The 18,867-nt window shown below is 42.3% G+C and overlaps 1 protein-coding gene across 1 annotated transcript; it reads left to right on the top strand.

The window, feature by feature from the left end:
* Nucleotides 1-239: 239 nt before the first annotated feature.
* On the top strand, nt 240-17,161 carry bicd2 (bicaudal D homolog 2; the record flags this gene model as incomplete). The annotated part of the gene is made up of 8 exons (XM_080729004.1): nt 240-476; nt 7,499-7,711; nt 8,952-9,104; nt 10,255-10,713; nt 11,308-12,276; nt 13,008-13,159; nt 14,528-14,762; nt 16,333-17,161. 8 exons carry the CDS (start codon nt 240-242, stop codon nt 16,333-16,335), a joined length of 2,421 nt encoding a protein of 806 aa, XP_080585130.1. The 3' UTR covers nt 16,336-17,161.
* Nucleotides 17,162-18,867: the final 1,706 nt, after the last annotated feature.

Below are 18,867 nucleotides of genomic sequence, written 5' to 3'. Positions count from 1 at the left end.
TCCGAACGCGATAACGTTGTTGATGATCTCTTCTTGGGGGGGGGGAAGGTAGACGAAGGGGTCTCAGGCAGAGAAAAGTCACAGTCATGGAGTTGAAACACAGAGGACGGCACTGACTTTTTTTTGTGGCGGATTTTTTCCTAGCCTCCTAGGGCTGGGTCCGTTATCGCTGTGGTGGTGGTCGCTCAGGGATCCCGGACCGGGCCGACATTAAGGCCCCCAATAGAAGATCTATCTCTATGGAGAACCAGGAGGAATATCCCGAGGCCACGCTGGTGACAGAGGCCGGGCCGCAGTGGATGCGGGCCGAGCTGGAGCGCCTGTCCAGGGAGCTGCGGGAGACGAGCCAGGAGAAGATCCAGGCGGCGGAGTACGGTCTGGCGGTGCTGGAGGAGAAACAACAGCTCCAGCACCGGTTCGACGAGCTGGAGATAGAGCACGAGACCTTCCGTCAGGAGCTGCACCAGCTGAAGGAGGTATAGCGTTGAGCTGGTCATCACTAAACACTATATGAACTGAAGCCAACTAGCAACATAAATGTTGTGTTTTTTATATTTTTGAAAGTCAACCACCAGAACAAAAGATAACCGACATAACTGACCCGGCCGCAAACTCGGCTATAAAACTGACCAAAAATATGCAACGCTATTCAATCCAATTCAATTCAAAGTTGATTATTATCATGGGAAAACGTATGTTTACATTGCCAAAGCAAGTGTCATAAATTCATAATATAATAAAAACTGTTGAAAAAGGGGAACATAATACAGTTGGAGGGGGTACAGCATTGTGTAAACAGAGATATTTACAGACATTAGATTTAACGTCTATATATCAAAAAGCATAGGAGGCCTACCTAGCCCTGAAACATGACCAATAATTTCAACCCAAACACTGCAATGAACCATTCGTTTTGATAATAATGAAAACATGTCAAGTTTCAATCAAGACACTCCACCTCTGAAATTATGTTGTGAGAAAGCGGTTTTATTTATGTCAATTAGTTGTCAATGGTTATGCCAGTCATCTGATCGGACACCATGCTAATCTTTTGGGTTGTGTGTGTGCAAAATGCATTTAAACAAATGACAGCCCTTCTTCCCATTGACTTGTCCAGACTGGCTCCTGGTATGTATGTTGCTGCTTCTGGTTTGTCAGTAGGACCTCCTCCAGCCTGTCTGTCTGGCAGGCAGATGGGTTTAGCTTCCAGTAGGTTTTGCTGCATAGCCTATGTGGCCCGTGAACTAGTAGCCTACAGCAGCAAACCAGTTTTGTTAAGACTGACAAAAATAGCCAAATAAAACGTTTGAGAACCACTAGTGGTCTCCTTATCTGCCAATGTAAATCAGTGTCATACATAACATATTCTGAAGAGAACCTGGAGACTTGAGTGACATTCAGTAACTGCCTGGGTCTTATGCTCAAAATAAGAACATTATAATGCCACAGACACATTTGTCTGTGTACGGACATATTGTTGAACCCTGAGCCTGAGTAGGATATCTACTATTGATATATATCTACTATTGATACTACATGATGCTGGTCATCTGTTATGATTTGACAGTCATTTGTCAGGGCCAAGAGGACAGACAATAAGCTATGCTATATATCGGTATTTTTTTTTTTTTTTTTGCAGAAATCTGCAAATAGCAGCAAACCGCTCCATTCCCATTGAAATGCATTGGCAGAATCCGCCCTCATAGGTAGAATAAAAGTGCAGTGTGACCGTACCCTAAAACTATCACAGTCAGTTCACAATGAGACAGAAATATTGCACAGCAAGGAATCCTCAGCAGCAGGAGAAAGCTTAAGGGATATTGCACTTATTAGGGGGGGACTATCTCCCCCTTTAGAGCACAAGTCTGATGGCTTGGGGAAAGAAACTCTTGCAAAATGTCATGCAGCCAAGAGCTTGGGGTTGGATTCAAACCCAGATCGGCTGTGGGAAGGACTATAGCCTTATTTATGTGGTGTGCAGTTTATGCACTCCCACCAGGTGACCCACCATGCACCCCTGGGTGACCCTACACTTGAAATGACTTCACATAAACCACACAGAAAGACATGCTGTAATTACAGATTTGGCTTTTACATCTGTTAGGCGTATATATGTGAGGGTATGCGCATGCATAAAGTGAATGGCATATCGAGTGGCAAAGTGAGTTCAACATCGTTTAACGTCGTTTAATGCAATCAGATAGGACCTTTCTGTTGAATGTATGGGCTGTCAAGGCTAGAAAGTAGGCACTCAGTAGGCGTTCCCGCACAACTTCCGGGTATGATGATGATGATGATGATGATGATGTCACGCGCGTACCCTCTATAGAAATGACTCTCGATCATTACACTGTAATGTAATGATGAAAGTGTATTAGGTTTTCTTCTCAGCAGGTGGTGGCTTATTTACAATAGGGTAGGTTATGGAATATTACTACAGGTAGCCCTAGAGTACGTCTAGACACCTGTGGCTGTAAAACCATAAGCTGATCATGTTTAAAGCACTTACAGTCTTAGTCAGCCAGCACGTCAGTGACTGAGACACAATTGAGTTTATTTCTACATCTACATCTATTACACAGATACACACTCATGTTATAGTCACAAAAAAATCACACCCAATGTGAAGTGAGTGGGGGTCGTGGTGCATGTAGGTGCATGTAGGGCTGTCACAATTATTACATAATAATCGTCTAATCGTAATTATTTGACATAATCGCAAATATTTTGTCATAATCGTCATAATCGTGAATGTTGAAAAATGTTCATACATTGGCAAACATTTTCAGAAATAGTGGAAATAGACGATCTACAAGCTCACAACGCGTTGCGATGCGACGCGTTGTGACGCGTTGTGAGCTTGTAGATCTGCTATTTCCACTATCAATGTTGTTTTTTAAATATAAAGTTGTCAAATATGTCATTAATTTCTTTGTATATTTGGGTTATGTGTCATATCTACCATGTGCCACTTCAAAACCTAAAAGCCAAACAGAAATGTAATTGTCAACGACAAAAATACAATTAAATCGTTAATCGCAATTATTTGAGTGACAATTAATCGTCATGTAAAATGTCATAATCGTGACAGCCCTAGGTGCATGAGCGCGGCAGACTGGTCTCTCTGCAGTGCTGCAGCTCTCGTCTCTACCGACTGCGCCTGTCGCCGACTCGTTTACATCTTGACAGCAGGTAAATTGTATGTTGTAGTCGGTTAGACTCAGTACAGCTGAAGTCGGAGCTTATCCTGATCAAAAGGTGAAAGTGAACTTCAGCTTGTTAACTGCTGTCGGCTATAATCCTGAGTGTTAATTTAACTCACACAGTGTACACATCTCCCTGACCCTGTCAGTGTGGATTGTTTAAATCTCCTTTTCCCCCCTCTGTAGTCTGTTCATGACCAGATGCCTGAAGATGTAAGTTGTGTTTACTTTAACACATTGACCGCCATTTTAACATACCTCCGTACTCCCACCTGCAATTCGTCTCCATAGACTTCCATGTAATTGGGTGTGCACGGATCATGCACACCCATGCCTAGATAATGCACCACGTGTGTCCACATTGCTCACAGCTTTCAAACAAAAAAATCCGAATGGAAATCCGTTCAGGCATTCATGAGATAACAGCCACTATGTTTAACAAAGATGGCTGCCAAAATGGCTGCCATGCTTGAAAGATGGGGTTGCTATGGGGGTTAAACATGCAATTTCGCGATTGCTATCATGCCTAGTCCATTTTTTGGGGTCCAAAAATTTTTTCGATTTTTTTTTTTTTTTTTTTTTTTTTCAATTTTTTTTTTTTTTTTTTTTTTAATTCTCGGGACTATCGGGCCTGGCGGGGAAAGACATTGGAATAATCTCGGGACTATCGGGCCTGGCAGGGAATGAGTTAAGCTCTTCTTTCCTCTTGAAAACGGTCAGCGACTAGCGACTCGCTAGTAGCAAGACGCAGCAAAGCTGTGTGTGTGTGTGTGTGTGTGTGTGCGCGTGTGTGTGTGTGTGTGTGCATGTGTGCGTGTGTGCGTGCCTCCACTCTCTTTTTTTTTTTTTTTTTTTTTTTCAAAAATTTTTTTTTGGACCCCAAAAACGTTAGTAGGCATGATAGCGATCGCGAAATTGCTTGTTTAACCCCCATACAACCCCCATACAACTCAGGTAGCAGACCTCCAAGCTCACAACAGTGTAAAACATAATGGCTGCTATCTCATGAATGCCTGAACGGATTTCCATTCGGATTTTTTTGTTTGAAAGCTGTGAGCAATGTGGACACACGTGGTGCATTATCTAGGCATGGGTGTGCATGATCCGTGCACTATGAATTACATGGAAGTCTATGGAGACGAATGGCAGTTAAAGAGTACGAAGGTATTGTTAAATGGCAGCATATGAGTTAAGGACCACTTCAATTTTCAACCTATCCTCTTCATATCACAAGTCATTGTAAGATGGCACCATTTTTGTCTCCAAGGATGGCTTACCGGTGACATCATCGTTGGGCATGTTTGATCATTTCAAACACGATTTCAAACATGTTTTTATTAACCTAGTAACAATGGCTTCTATTATGGCATAGATGATGTCATTGGTACTCGGTACCCAATGTAAACAAGCCATTGTGCTTTCTTGGGTTTAACTCCTATTAGTAGACCTTGTATCTGAACTGTACTGTCCTATGCTGTGCTTTTCCCATGCAAACTTCTAATAAAGTGTTCAATCAATCAATCTAGGCCACTGTCCATAGCTAACCAATGAGACTGAATAGACAGAAATGATGCCATCTTATAATTAGGCCTGCCACAATTATTACGTAATTGTTGTCACAATTATTACATAATTGTTGTCACAATTATTACATAATTGTCTAATTGCATTTATTTGAAATAAACACAATTATTTTGTTATAATCATCATAATCGTTTCCATGTTGAAAAATGTTGTAGACCAGCTATTACCACTATTTTAAGTATAAAGTTGTCAAATATGTAATTTCTTTGTATATTTAGGTAGGTTATGTGTCATATCTGCCATGTGCAACTTCAAAGCCTAAAAGCAAAAAAAAAAAAGAAAACTTCTAATGCTATTGTCCATATAGCATTAGCCTCTGATAATATGGTAATACAACAATGTAATATTCAATATATTTCTATATATACAATGCAATATATCATACCTCTATTAAAGCCTAATTTATGCTTAGTTGTATGACCGTCTCACTCACCAAAATAGCAGGTTTTCAAGTAAAAAACACAACGCAACAATTCCAGCAAAGTATCAAAGAAGTTATTTGTCTTACAGTACAGTAAGGTGGTACTCAAGATCTGCCAGGGGGGCAGCATCTGGAACTGTGCCTTTTTGAATTCAGAAGCTGACCTGCTTTGTATATTAGACGCTGGTCTGACTCCCCAGTGCAGCCATTAGTCTAGACTTGGCGTCTTACCGAATAACCACAATGATCTTCAGTTACATGCCTGCAGCTTATCTGCTAAGCTTAGAATGAGAGATTGGGTTCAAATTTCACTTTGAATGAATTTCATTTTAGTGGTGGGTAAGGAATATTTAAGTGTGCCTCCAGTCCATGTTTGTTTGAGTCTCTCTGCGACTTAGCCTATTCCCTGTTGTATGTTCGTGGGAGGTTTAGAGTCATGGAACAAAATCACGATCCAGTTTCCTTTCCAAATGACTCATTGTGCTTGACTGTTCAAGGAACTCATTCTCTGGATACCATGATTCTGAGTTTCTGACTCTTCTCTGTTCATTGCAGTGCAGTGTCAGCAGCGCTGCTCTCAACAATGACACGTTTAGCCACATTGCATTATGAAACTGCAGTAAGTAACACTGTATGATGTCTAGTCTGCCTCAACTCTGACCACCACTGCGGTTGTTTCACATGCTTATTTTAGCCTGCTTGAATACAGAAGGTAGAGAAAGAGAGAAGTTGAGAGGGGCGGCAGTGACTGGCAGAGCCCAAGCTCGATGGTGAGATTTTAAGAGTGACCATTCTAAACAGGGGGCTCAATGCATTACATCATCAGTTGGCAAATTGTCGCAGTGCACGTTGGACGGATGTTCTATAGGCCTGGGGTCAGCAGGCTGTGGGAATCTTAGATTAGTGTATTCACCTCTGTTTAAACTGTCAGTCTGCTGACCTGACTGTGAGACTTTGATTCTGTTATTTAGCTGTCACTGTAGTGAAGAAGAGTAGATTGGTACTAAGAGTTTTGTAAACGGAAGAAAATAGAACTAGAAAGTTCGGGTAACACCTGACACTGTGGTTCCCCTGACACGTCACTGTGTCACAGATGACATCATCAGTGATGTCTGATACTCAGAGCAGGGATCTCCATATATGGGCATAAACAGGTGACATCACTGTGGTGTGGTTGGACAGGGATCTCCATGTATGGGCATGAAAGGGATTGTATATTGTTGCAATGGGAACCACTCTAGCTGAATCCCTTTTATGCCCATATATGGAGATCCCTGATGTCATCAATATTAAGCCCATATCTAACTGGACTTCATATGGGAATGCCCATATATGGAGGAAGATAGATATCTGTGTGGCTGATTCAGACAAGGATCTCCATGTATGGGCATAAAAGGGATTGTATGTATGATGTCAGATGTGATGGACGTCATAGGATTTTCACATAACGAATAACTAAGTAAGCATGTTTGGGGTCTCACAGCATATCTCCATATACACATTGATCTCCATATATGGGTACCAGGAGTCGCCATATATGGGTAACTGGTCCAATATGGTAATGGTAATAATAGTTACCTACTTCCTCCCGAGGGGGAAATTCAGTATTTTCAGCCCAACCCAGCTGATTCACTGCCCACAAGGAGTGCGTGAGCAATTAGGAGTTAAGAGTCTTGCATAGGGACACACATCGACATTGCTACCCTGGCCTGGAATCGAACCTGGGACAACCAGGGGCTCGGGTTCCCCAAGCGGGCTCCCTAACCATTCAGCTATGCCGCCCCCTCTTACCAGTTATATTACATATTGTGACGTTGCGTGAAACTTGACCAATCCTGTCTGATTATTAATTATATATATTGTCCAATCAGAAACAGAAAAAGTCCAGTGACTCAATGGACGTTTGGGGTTTTGGGGTTACCGAAAACTTCCACTGAACTCAATAGACTTTTAGGGTTACAGAAAAGTTACAAGAACAATAGTCTGGTTGCCAACAGCAATCACACTAACACACTAATGATTCCGTGATACTGTTCTAAATACTTCAAAGATGGGGGGTGCTGTGAAAAATACAATTAATAATAAATTAAACAGACCAAAATGTTGCAGCACTTAAATGGGATAACCTGCTGTCTCCCAAACATGAATGGTGAACATGACATGTCCAATGCAGCAGCCTTATAACTCTGAGGTCTTAAGCCAATAAATGACCTGCTCCTGCTGTCTTGCAGTGGATAGATACTTGTGTAGTTCTTCTCACCCTGAGTTAATTCTTCCCCTTTTTTCACAGGCCTTTGGACAAGCTCATTCTACCCACAGGAAGGTGGCAGCAGATGGGGAGAGCAGAGAGGAGAGTCTGATGCTGGAGTCTGCCAGTAAGGAGGCCCAGTACCAGCAGAAGGTCCTGGAGCTGCAGAATGAGCTCAGGCAGGCCAAGGCCTCCCTCACCAGTTCACATGCAGAGAATGAGCGCCTGACCTCTGCTGCCCTGGAGATGAGAGAGGTGGGCATTGGGAAGCTTTACAATAGGTTGGACATTGGACATAATTATCAATTGCTCATTAATGAGTTCAGTCTAATGACAGTTAAGTCATTGTTAAGTCATCTGTTTTAGACGTTTATTTACAAATGGGGAAGTTCAAATTGACACTGGATGACAACAACAAAATATAAGACTCTGTGTGAGCTATTTATTGAATTTATCAAAGAAAAGAAAACCCAAATAGACATGGTTTTGATTTTTCTTTTACACAAAATTTCCAAAATTGAATTTCTAAGAAGGTTTCCTGAATCGAACTTGGAACTAGTTCTCAAGATGATGCCAATACACAAATGTGAGACTATTTCTGTGATACCTTCTAGAAAGTGACTTTTATGTTTGATAGCGGTTACTGAATTACTTCAAATTGACTCGGCTTCCTTGCACGCTGTGCAAAAAAATGCAGTTCATTATGTGGCTTGTAGAGGGGCTATTTTGGGCCCTCACAATGCATCACATTGTGACATATTAAGACTTATTTTTTTATTATGGAAACGAGCCCTCAGGGCTTTTTGTGTTTTCAATTCAATCTTTATTTCAAACCAAAGGGAGATCCATATCACAATGAAAACACAACACAATAAAAAGAAGAACAAAAGTATAAAACGGGTTGAAGTGGTTGTACATGTGAGTTTAGAACTGCTTCTCATTGGCAGTAGTACAGTAGTTGGGTATAGTTGGTCTGTGTTTGTAAGTGGGCAATGAGACAAATAGCAGCATATTCACTATGTGCCCAACAGGAAACAGGATGTAATGGTCTTCTGTGAGTGACACAAAGCATGTTCTCTACCAAGACTCTCTGAACCTGGGATTGTTATTGTTAGGTGAATTTAGTTTCTTTCACTCACGTTTTCAGACAAATCAAATAATAAAGGCATAGTGGAATTACCAGCTTGCCCCACCAAAAGAGAATCGCTTGGAAGTGATTGTGAACGAATGGACCAAATTCCATAATTTTCTTAATAATTTCTTCTTACCCACCTTGTTTTGTTTGTGGTTCAAATGATCCAAAATGACACACAGCATGCATCTTGAACAGAGTGGTTTTCATTCTACTCTCGCTCCCAGTTAGAATCATTTGGAACTGCTATGCCTTCCCCTCCTTCCCCCCCCCCCCCCCCCCCCCCCCCTCCCAGCATGGAAGTCTTTCATCTTCTTTCAACTTCTGTTGTTCTTCCCTTCTTTCTTGTCCTGGTTTGTCCAGAGTTCCGAGATGGTGGAGCTGCAGCGTGGTCAGCTGCGTGATGACATCAGAGAGTTCAAGGTGCGGGAGACGCGTCTGCTGCAGGACTACAGTGAGCTGGAGGACGAGAACATCTCCCTCCAGAAACAAGTGTCTGTGCTGAAACAGAACCAGGTGAGATCTAAAAGAGGACACGCGTTGTGATTGTTCAACATGGCATTTCTTTATGGTGCCTACAGGTGTTTAGAGCAGTGATTGTTAATGAGCCCCTGTTGAACCCAATGTGCACGCCCAGGCGTGTTATTTGCTCGTGCAAGCCACAGTTTGAACCGGCAGTGGATTAAAAAGTAAATGTTCTTCAACATAAAGCGATAAAGCTATTTTAAAGGTGATACACCATGCATTTAAAAAGTATTTATGTCATATTGTTTATGTCCCAAAAAGGTTTTTCAAAAGGTTTGAGGCTAAATTACCACTCCTGAATTAGAGAGCCTCTCTCATTTTTGAGCGGTGGTCACGCCGCTCCTATACGTGGCCGTGTGTGTAGAGGTACGTGTGTGTATGTGGGTGGGTGCGTCCGTATGTAGCCTCAAGCCTGTGGTGTAGTACCTTTTCTGACCACACATGTTAAGGGAGGGGCGCTGTTTTCAGGCCAGGCCAGACCAGGCACACACACACACACACACACACACACACACACACACACACACACACACACACACAGGGGGGAGGGGGGGGGGTAAACCACCGCTCAGTTCACACGGGTGTGATTTTTGAATGGCTCTGAGCATTTCAGCTGCAGTACCACCTTTGGCCTGAAAATAATCTTTATTTTTATTTTTTTTATGATGACGTCACAATCGGCAGATGACGTCACAATCGGCAGCAAATCTGGATAGCCTGTTTTGAGAACCCGTGGGATACTTGTAACCTTCGCCTTCTCAAAACCAGAGAAAGACACAACGGTCAGAAATGGGACTTTGTGAGGATAGAAGGTGCTAGTGGGACCCCAAAAAAAGGTTTTAAAATAGGAAAAGTGAAATTTCATGGTGTATCACCTTTAAGATTAGAGCATTTGAAGTGGTCAAACAAAGCAATATGTTCAGAAGCATCTTCCATAAAATTGTAATCATCTTGGATATTTCATATAAAAAAGCAAAGGGTAAACTTAAACCTTCAATCTGTGATTTCTTCACCTGATTGGCAGTATGTAGAACAGCAGGTTAGGAACGTTATGACTAAAACATCATCATTTTACATATTATATTAAATTGTTTTCACAAATGAGATTACATTTTTGCTTTAATCCATGCGTTGTGTGCAGGTGGAGTTGGAGTGTCTGAAGCATGAGATCAGCCGCCTGGCCGAGGACTCCCAGTGCCTCCACAGCCAGCTGGAGGAAGCCATGCGTCTGCGGGAGATCGCCGAGCGACAGCTGACCGAGGCCCTGGAGACCATCAAGACCGAGCGCGAGCAGAAGGCCGCCCTCCGCAAGGAGCTCTCCCACTACATGACCATCGGAGACTCCTTCTACCATAGCTCCTTCAACAGCTCCTTTTCCATCGATAACTTGAAGATCGGCGACGACACCTCCATTATAGCCGAGCCCGACAACGATGACCTGATCCGCGGCTTTGAGAATGGCTTGGTCAAGGGTGACAATGACAACAGGAGCTCTGGGAACAAGAGAGGCGAGTTCAAGCCAGCTCCCAGCCTGGTGGATGAACTGCTGAGTGAACTCAACATCTCTGAGATCCAGAAACTTAAGCAGCAGCTTGTACAGGTATGCAGCTTCATGACTTTTCTGAGCACCCATTACTTGCAGAATGGCCATACTTTATCACTGAGGTAAACTATATTCGGTAAACATCTTGACTAAAGCTGTGGTTGCGCCACTTCTTCATCCTGAAACACTCAATAGTACTGAATCACCTTGCAGCTTGGGCCCAACACACAAAGAAAATATTTTTACAAACATAAAGAAAGCAAACTAACCTTAAAGTAAAAAGAAAAAAGATTTATCAAAAGTTAATTTCAATCAATATCATGTGCATGATATGTAAATGAATACACATTTTGAAAGTCACTTTAACTTTAAGTTCTTAAAAGATCAGAATACATCTAAATGATAAAAGGACTCAAATATTGACACTGTGACAATAAAATGAAGCTATCTTATCAGCAAATCCAAGTTTTCAACTTCCAGCTTTGGCATACAAAGTGTTGGAACGGATTGCATTTTTACCCAGTAGCAACTTGGCAAGTTTTAATATGGACTGACAAAGAAACTCTTAGCATAATCCCCCCTCCTCGACTAGAAGATTGTGCATAATATAACCAATACCAATAAGGCAAAACCTCTTTTCTATTTCTGCAGATGGAGCGAGACAAGGTGTCCCTCATCACCTCCCTGCAGGAGTCCCAGAAGCAGCTGGAGCAGGCCAACGGCTCTCTGTCGGAGCAGCAGGAGGTGCTCAACAGGCTGACGGAGAACCTCACCGCCATGAGGAAACTGCAGGCCACCAAGGAGCGCCACTCTGCCCTCGACAGCGAGAAGGAGAGGGACAGCCGGGACGCCGGGGACGGAGACTACTACGAGCTGGACATCAACGGCCCCGAGATCCTGCAGTGCAAGTACACCGTGGCCATCTCCGAAGCCGGCGAGCTCAGGCAAGAGCTGAAGACCCTGAGGGCGGAGTACCAGGCGTGTCGAAGCCAGTACGAGGAAGAGCGAGCCCGGCTGGTGGGCGACGTGCGGGAGCTGAGCGACAAGGTGGCGTCGCTGGAGAAGATCGGCCGAGCGGACAAAGACGAGGTGGCCCGGCTTCAGAGGGAACTGCGTCTGGTCAGCGAGGCCGCCGGAGAGTCCCTGGGCAGCCTCAACGTGGCCCAAGACGAGCTGGTGACCTTCAGTGAAGAGCTGGCCAACCTCTACAACCACGTGTGCATGTGCAACAACGAGACCCCCAACCGCGTCATGCTGGACTACTACAGGGAGGGCAAGGCCACGTTGGGAAGGGGAACCGTGCTCCTGACCAACGGGCTGATCCCCGAGACGAAGGGTGTCGACGCCACCTCCGCCGTGGCTGTGGACCGTCCAGAGCCCATGAACATCTACAACCTGGTGGCCATCATCCGGGACCAGATCCGCCACCTGCAGCAGGCCGTGGACCGCACCACGGAGCTGTCGCGCCAGAGGCTGGCCACGCTGGAGATCAACAGCGTGGCTGACAAGGACAAGGACCAGGAGGCCTTCATGGGCGAGATCCTCAAGCTGAAGTCGCTGCTCAGCACCAAGAGGGAGCAGATCGCCACGCTCAGGACCGTGCTGAAGGCCAACAAAACGGTGGGCAAAAAACTATGGGAATTTCTTTTTTTGCGTTTTGAGTTTGGGTTGTCATTTCTTTCTTTTCTGATACTGTTGTGTCGATATTGAAATATTTTCAAGTGAACAATTTACAATTTAGGCATTTGGCAGTAAGCAAGAAGACAACAACACAAGGTAATACATCAATGCATAGAGTAGAAATCTTAAAACGTAGGTAAACCAAGGTCCTATTCAATAAAATCAATAAGATCAATAAAAACATAAATAATCGGGGTGCACGGTGGCCTACTGGTCTAAGCGCATACCATATAGGCATTGATGCCTGGCGGCGTCGCCGGTTCGATTCCTGATCCGGACGACCTTTGCCGCATATCTCTCCCCATCTCTCCCCCCCTTTCCTGTCAGTCTACTGTACTATCCAATAAAGGCACAAAACCCCAAAAACAAATCTTTAAAAAAAAAAAAAAAACATAAATAATCTGTACATCAAAGATATACACAGTCAGTCTATATAAAAATGCTAACATTTTTGCCTTCGCATAAGGCCTGTAGGTCATCGAGGGCAGGAGTCTGGAACGATTGGAACGTTGTCCTGAGGTTTTTAGCGAAGGTTCTGTCAGCATCCCTGTTTTAGAACACAGATAAGAAATAGTGATGATGGACAGTCCTTTTAAAAATAATTACTTGGGAGTTCAAGTATAAGAATAAGCATACAGCGCATTTAACATAATAACCCTTGTCCCCTCCAGACAGCGGAGGTGGCTCTGGGCAACCTGAAGAGGAAATATGAGAATGAGAAGGCCATGGTGACGGAGACTATAATGAAGCTCCGCAATGAGCTCAAGGCACTGAAAGAAGATGCTGCCACGTTCTCCTCACTCCGAGCCATGTTTGCTACAAGGTAAGATGCAAGCGATGGTCAACCAGAAACTGTTGCCTTTGCCACATATATCACTTTTTCACACTGAACAACTTGTATAATTTGTCTTTGCTATTATGTTTGGGCTAAGAATGCTTATCACTTCTATATCATTTCTTTATTGAAAGTAAAAATAGACTGGGCCCTTAAAAATAGCTCGGTCAGCTGCTACAGTGTGTTTGTGTGTTTGCATTTGTGACACGGCATTGTGGGAGTTTTCTGATGTAATACTAGAGCGCCGAGTCTGCTGGCAGAGTCCTCATCCCGGCATCTGGAAAAAGCAGGCTGGAGAATGAGGAACAATTTTGACTTGAGGAGCAATACCAGAACATTTGCACCACCTGCTGGAATTAATCATTGTAGAATGTTTACTCTGTCCACTTTATCCTATCCAAAAAAACTGTGAAAATTGATGATCAACAAGCTCACAACACATCCCAATGGGACACAGCTTGTAGATCTCTATTTTTGCGGTGCGACACTCATACAAATGAGTATAAAATTGGTCATTTAAGTAATTAAAATATGTAAAAAGAATGATTATCTGCTATGATTAATGTATTGTTTAACATGGTTATTATTCCACAAAAGAAATTATTTGTGTTGATCTATTAATATTATTAGTTCCCTCTTGGTTCCTCCAACTGAGAATCCATGGAGAGATGCGGATTTTGCTATATCATTGGTTCTCAAACTTTTACATTTCAAGGATCCTTAACTCTTGGTAGTGTAGGGTCCATTTGATTCCATTTGTATAGTAACAGACTTGTAAGGGTCAATTAAGAACTATCCATCCATCTTCATCCACTGTGCTATATAAATGTGCAGTAATTACTATAGTTTAAATTGGAAATTGGTAAAACATCCATAATTTATTAACCACACGTTTGGCCAACATTGACTAAATTATTGAGGTAAGTTTGGTAACATTTTAATTACAGTATTTTCTGGACTATAAGGCGCACCTGACTATAAGGCGCACTGTCAATGAATGGTCTATTTTCAAACTGTTTTCATATATAAGGCGCACCTGACTATAAGGCGCACATAATAGACGCTACCGTTGCGTTATGCATCCAACAGATGGAGCTGTGCTAAAGGGAATGTCAATGTCAATGAATGATCCATATATAAGGCGCACTGGACTATAAGGCGCACTGTAGTTTTTTTAGAAAATTAAAGGCTTTTAAGTGCGCCTTATAGTCCGGAAAATACGGGTATGTAGGCTTTGTAAACAACATGTAAAAAAATAAAGCAACTAAAAGGAATCTGGTCTATTGTTTTATGTGCGACACCCGTATGATCCTTTTTAACACAAATGGTTCTCTCCTCTCTCATCCTACTTCTCAGGTGTGACGAGTACGTGACCCAGCTGGACGACATGCAGAGGCAGCTGGTCGCTGCGGAAGACGAGAAGAAGACGCTCAACTCTCTTCTGCGCATGGCCATCCAGCAGAAGCTGGCCTTGACCCAGCGGCTGGAGGACCTGGAGTTTGACCACGAGCAGGCCCGCCGCAGCTCCAGCGCAGCAGCGGTGGGAGGAAAGGGCAAAGTGAAGGGCAAAGGAGCGTCGGCCAACCATCGTGTAAGTCACAGACACCTGCTGGGCAGTCCTTGAGCCCTGAGGCTTCATTCCAGGAGAGATTTCCAGGGACATTTGAGGCCTGGTGTTTGTACACACCATCACCTTTGCATGCGCTCATCTTTTCTGGCACAATATGGTCCCTGCGGTTGCTATAGCCATATTTTGCATTTGCATGGTAACTAATCACTTGAACCCCAGCATACGTATTCTGGCCGGGATCATTATCCAACAGTAGCAGATCTACAAGCTCACAACAATGCACAACGAGGGGAGGGGGGGGGCTATCCCACCATAAGCAATTCTTAGGGGAAAGATAGGTTAAAAAATTAGATGACACTCAAGTCTATTACCATAGCATATAGGCCTAAAGCCTTAATTATATTTTCATCTGGCCAAAAAAACATTTAAACGTCACACGAAAAGGCCCATTACAATTAGAAATACAATTGACAATTTAGGCATTTAGCCTAGTATGGTCACATACAGTAAGTAGAGTGCAGAGACCAAATGTAGTGCCTCAAATGTAGGTAAACATCAAATCTAGCATCTGTCCATCTGTGGAAAAGAAAAAGAAAATAACAAAAACTTGTAAGTAATTGTTTACCCTAATGCCTAAGTACACTAATTGCCTAATGTGTCAAATATTTCAACAACAAAAAAAGGATTTCAGGATTCATTCAAGAGATATTATATAATATTTCTCATTTAGATCTATTGACAAGAACTGAAAGCACTTTGAAACAAACAAAAAGTGCATGTTTCTACAAGGGAAAAGGCCTCAGCTTTTATTTGTAGGAGCTTGTCAGCAAATGAATTGGAATAGCTCTGTTCTAATTAATTTGCTGACACACTTTCTTTTTTTCTCTCTCATTTCTTTAATGTTTCCATCTGTGTGATGGCATCTGTGAATGCATTATGAGCCTGCTCATTTTGTCTCCATCAGAGGCAGCTTGTGCTCTGTAATCACCAAGAACCAGAGCACTAGTTCTCAATGTGGAGTCCGGGGACCCCCAGGGGTCCTTGAGGGGGTTCCAGGGGGTCCCCACCCAGCAAAATGATTGACAGTTAGGAGGAACCAAAAGGGGCCTGTAAATCTGAGAGTATACAACTCTTAAGAGTTGAATTAATGCTCATTCTTACTGTGTACATTGTGGGAGAGATGGAATTCAAATCAAATGGGGTTAGGTGGCCTAATGCATATCAAACTTAAAATTAAAATGAGAATCACTGATGTAGTGGAAAGTGAAATGAGGTTAAACTGTGATCAAGTTTAATGCAAGAGGCAACACTGAAATAAAACTTTTTTTCTTTTTTTTTTTTCTTCTTTTTAATATGCTTTATTTTTCATATACTGATCGTTCAAACCAATCTGCATGCTAATATAAATAACACTACCGTGAGGTCTCTGTGTTGTGCAGCCAACTTCACTGACGGCTAACCCTCTTAACACATTAGTGTTTCATCCTAACTACATCTTCTACTAACATGCTGGAAAGTGACATGTTGATCCTTGTCCTCTAAATATGTGATTTTTGGTGATGTTTTATTTGTGTTATCTTTCTATTTGCAGTAAAAGTGTTTCAAGCCAGGTGTCCTTTGGGATATCCTTCAGTGTGTATGTGACTGTTACCATACACACAAGGACATTTCTTCAGTATTCCATCGTGGATTTTGGGAACCCTCTAACTGAAGCACAGTTATTTGCTGGGGATCTTGTTTCAGAGTACAAACAACTCACAAACACCTCTGTAATGACCCTGGAAGGTTCAGTACCGCAGTGCAACCGCAGAAGGTATCGCGTACTGTATAACGTATCAAGACTTGCGGTATGGACTGACACACACTGTAAATCCACTCAGTGTTTTGACAACATTCACCACTATGTTCATTGAATCAGATGTTTGTGTATATTCTGACTACTCTGTCTTTGCCTGTTACGCCCCGCTGACTGAGCACTTTTGTTTTTTGTTTTATAATTTCTTTTTTCTCCCCCATTCATCTTAAACAGTAGTACATTTTTACATATTGTGCATGTATAGCCACCAGATACAGAACAACACTTCCAAGTACTGCAACTTGTCTGCAATGTCTATTTATATTTATTTTCATGAGAGAGAGGGGAAAAGATAACTGACCTTATGGTTCATTCCTGGAGCCTATAGACAATGGAACCACAGAGTGATGAGAAATATGGTGGAAATTACTTTTGAAATTATAATTTCCAAAATAAGAGGTAGATATTGATGAAAGGAAACAGAGCTTAATTTTGCCTTGGTTATATTTACCCTCTGGCCTTAGATTATGTTGTGCCTTCTCGGCTCTCCATGGAAAGAATATTGTTATTTTTCTTGTCTTATGTATGTCGTGTTCGTCTCAGCATTTTAACTAAGAGAGACAAATCTTCCTCTGCAGAGGAATATGATGACAGCAATATGGTTAGAGATATTATTTTATTATATGACCCTGCAAGCATCCAGCTACGACTCCAGGGTGTGTCAGGTTTTGTACAGGCCTCCGTGGCCTCTAATTGTTACATTGTTTGCCGAGTGAAAGGTTCAGGTTTGCTTGTTACGACTGACTGACTGACTGACTGACAAAGAGTATTAATGCACATTTATTTATATACAAGCTTTTCTTAAGTTAAGGTGAAATGATAATAATATTCATTAAGGTGTATTCATGAAGGAGAGTTTTGTTGCAATTTGTTTTAATACGATGTTATGAAAAACACCTTTTGCGTCCTAAAATGCATTTTAAACAAGGAGGAAAAGTTATTGTTGACAAACCTGCAGTGCCATTTTGCAGTTAGCATACAGTAAAGTGCAATTTGTGTTACACAAAAAGAGACGTTGATGCTATGCTATTGTAATAAAGTAAAATATTTTTAATGTTGCTCAAGTTCTTCCTAATTGAGTTTTTATATCTTTTTACTATAGTTAAAGTCTTTGTATTTATTTGATACAATGTCAAGCTGACTTCATCCTTGTTTCAAGGGAATTTGGCTGCAGCTGGTAGGTCAAATGACCTACCGGCCAGTCATGTCTCCGTGTCTGCTTAAAGTTGTGCCTCATGAACAAATAAATCTAACTTTATAATTATTATGTATTTATGAAGTATTACATTATGTTTAATGTACATGGTTGGAATGTGTATGCTTGGATTACACAAGTAAGTGATGGTCATTAAACCTGTGGCAACTTGGACCAGCAACTTGGACTCCTCACGGCCTGGGCCACAGGGTAGTGGTCCAGGCAACTAGGCTGGTAATCCGGCCCTTGCAGCGTCACAGGTTCGAGTCCCGATCCTGACGACCTTTGCTACGTGTCACCCCCCATCTCTCTCCCTGTTTCCTGTCAGCCTACTGTGCACCTATCAATAAAGGCAGAAAAAGCCCCCAAAAATATCTTAAACGACAAAAAAGGACTTCTCACGTATAGAAGGAAGCATGAGATCAGTCCGTTGTCTCCCCAGGTTGGTAGAGGGAGTGTAGCGCCCAGGTGACGGATTACATTAGATAATTGACAGCGGGTGAAAAATCAGTTACAAAATCATGGGATAAAACTTTAGAGATGAAAAAAAAGGAAGCTGAGAGTCTCAAGCAGACAGTTGAGCCTCTGTCAAAGCAAACCTGGGCTTCCACCTCAGTAGTAGGCCTACCACAGGCTGACCACCTTCAATGAATTGAATTGAATATTTTATTAGTCACAATGATTAACAACACAAGTAAAGTAGTTAGTTACATTTAAAATGCAGCACAGCACCGGTACAGTTTGACATCCCAATAAGGCCTTTTACAGTCTTTTTTTTAATGTTGGGAGTCCTTTTGGCACTCAATTTACAGACATGGCAATAGTAACAAAACAATATTCGTTGCATTCAAGAAACAATAAATAAAACACTATGTTCAGCGCAGGGGAAAAGAGGAGAAAGTGATGACTACCTATGCCTCTGGCCTCCTGAAAGGTGAATTTTCAGGGCATGCCATGTCACATTGAAGAAATTCCTTCAAAAGTATTCCAGACCAAGTACTGAGTGCATAAATTAACATAACCTTTTAGAAGTTTGACGTTTCCGTATTATAAATCCTTGGTCGCGTGTAATAATC

Source organism: Nannobrachium achirus (genome assembly GCF_963921795.1).
Source record: "Nannobrachium achirus genome assembly, chromosome: 6".
Taxonomy (NCBI): domain Eukaryota; kingdom Metazoa; phylum Chordata; class Actinopteri; order Myctophiformes; family Myctophidae; genus Nannobrachium; species Nannobrachium achirus.
Note: the sequence above shows the minus strand (reverse complement) of the source record. Positions and strands in the feature narration are given on the sequence as shown.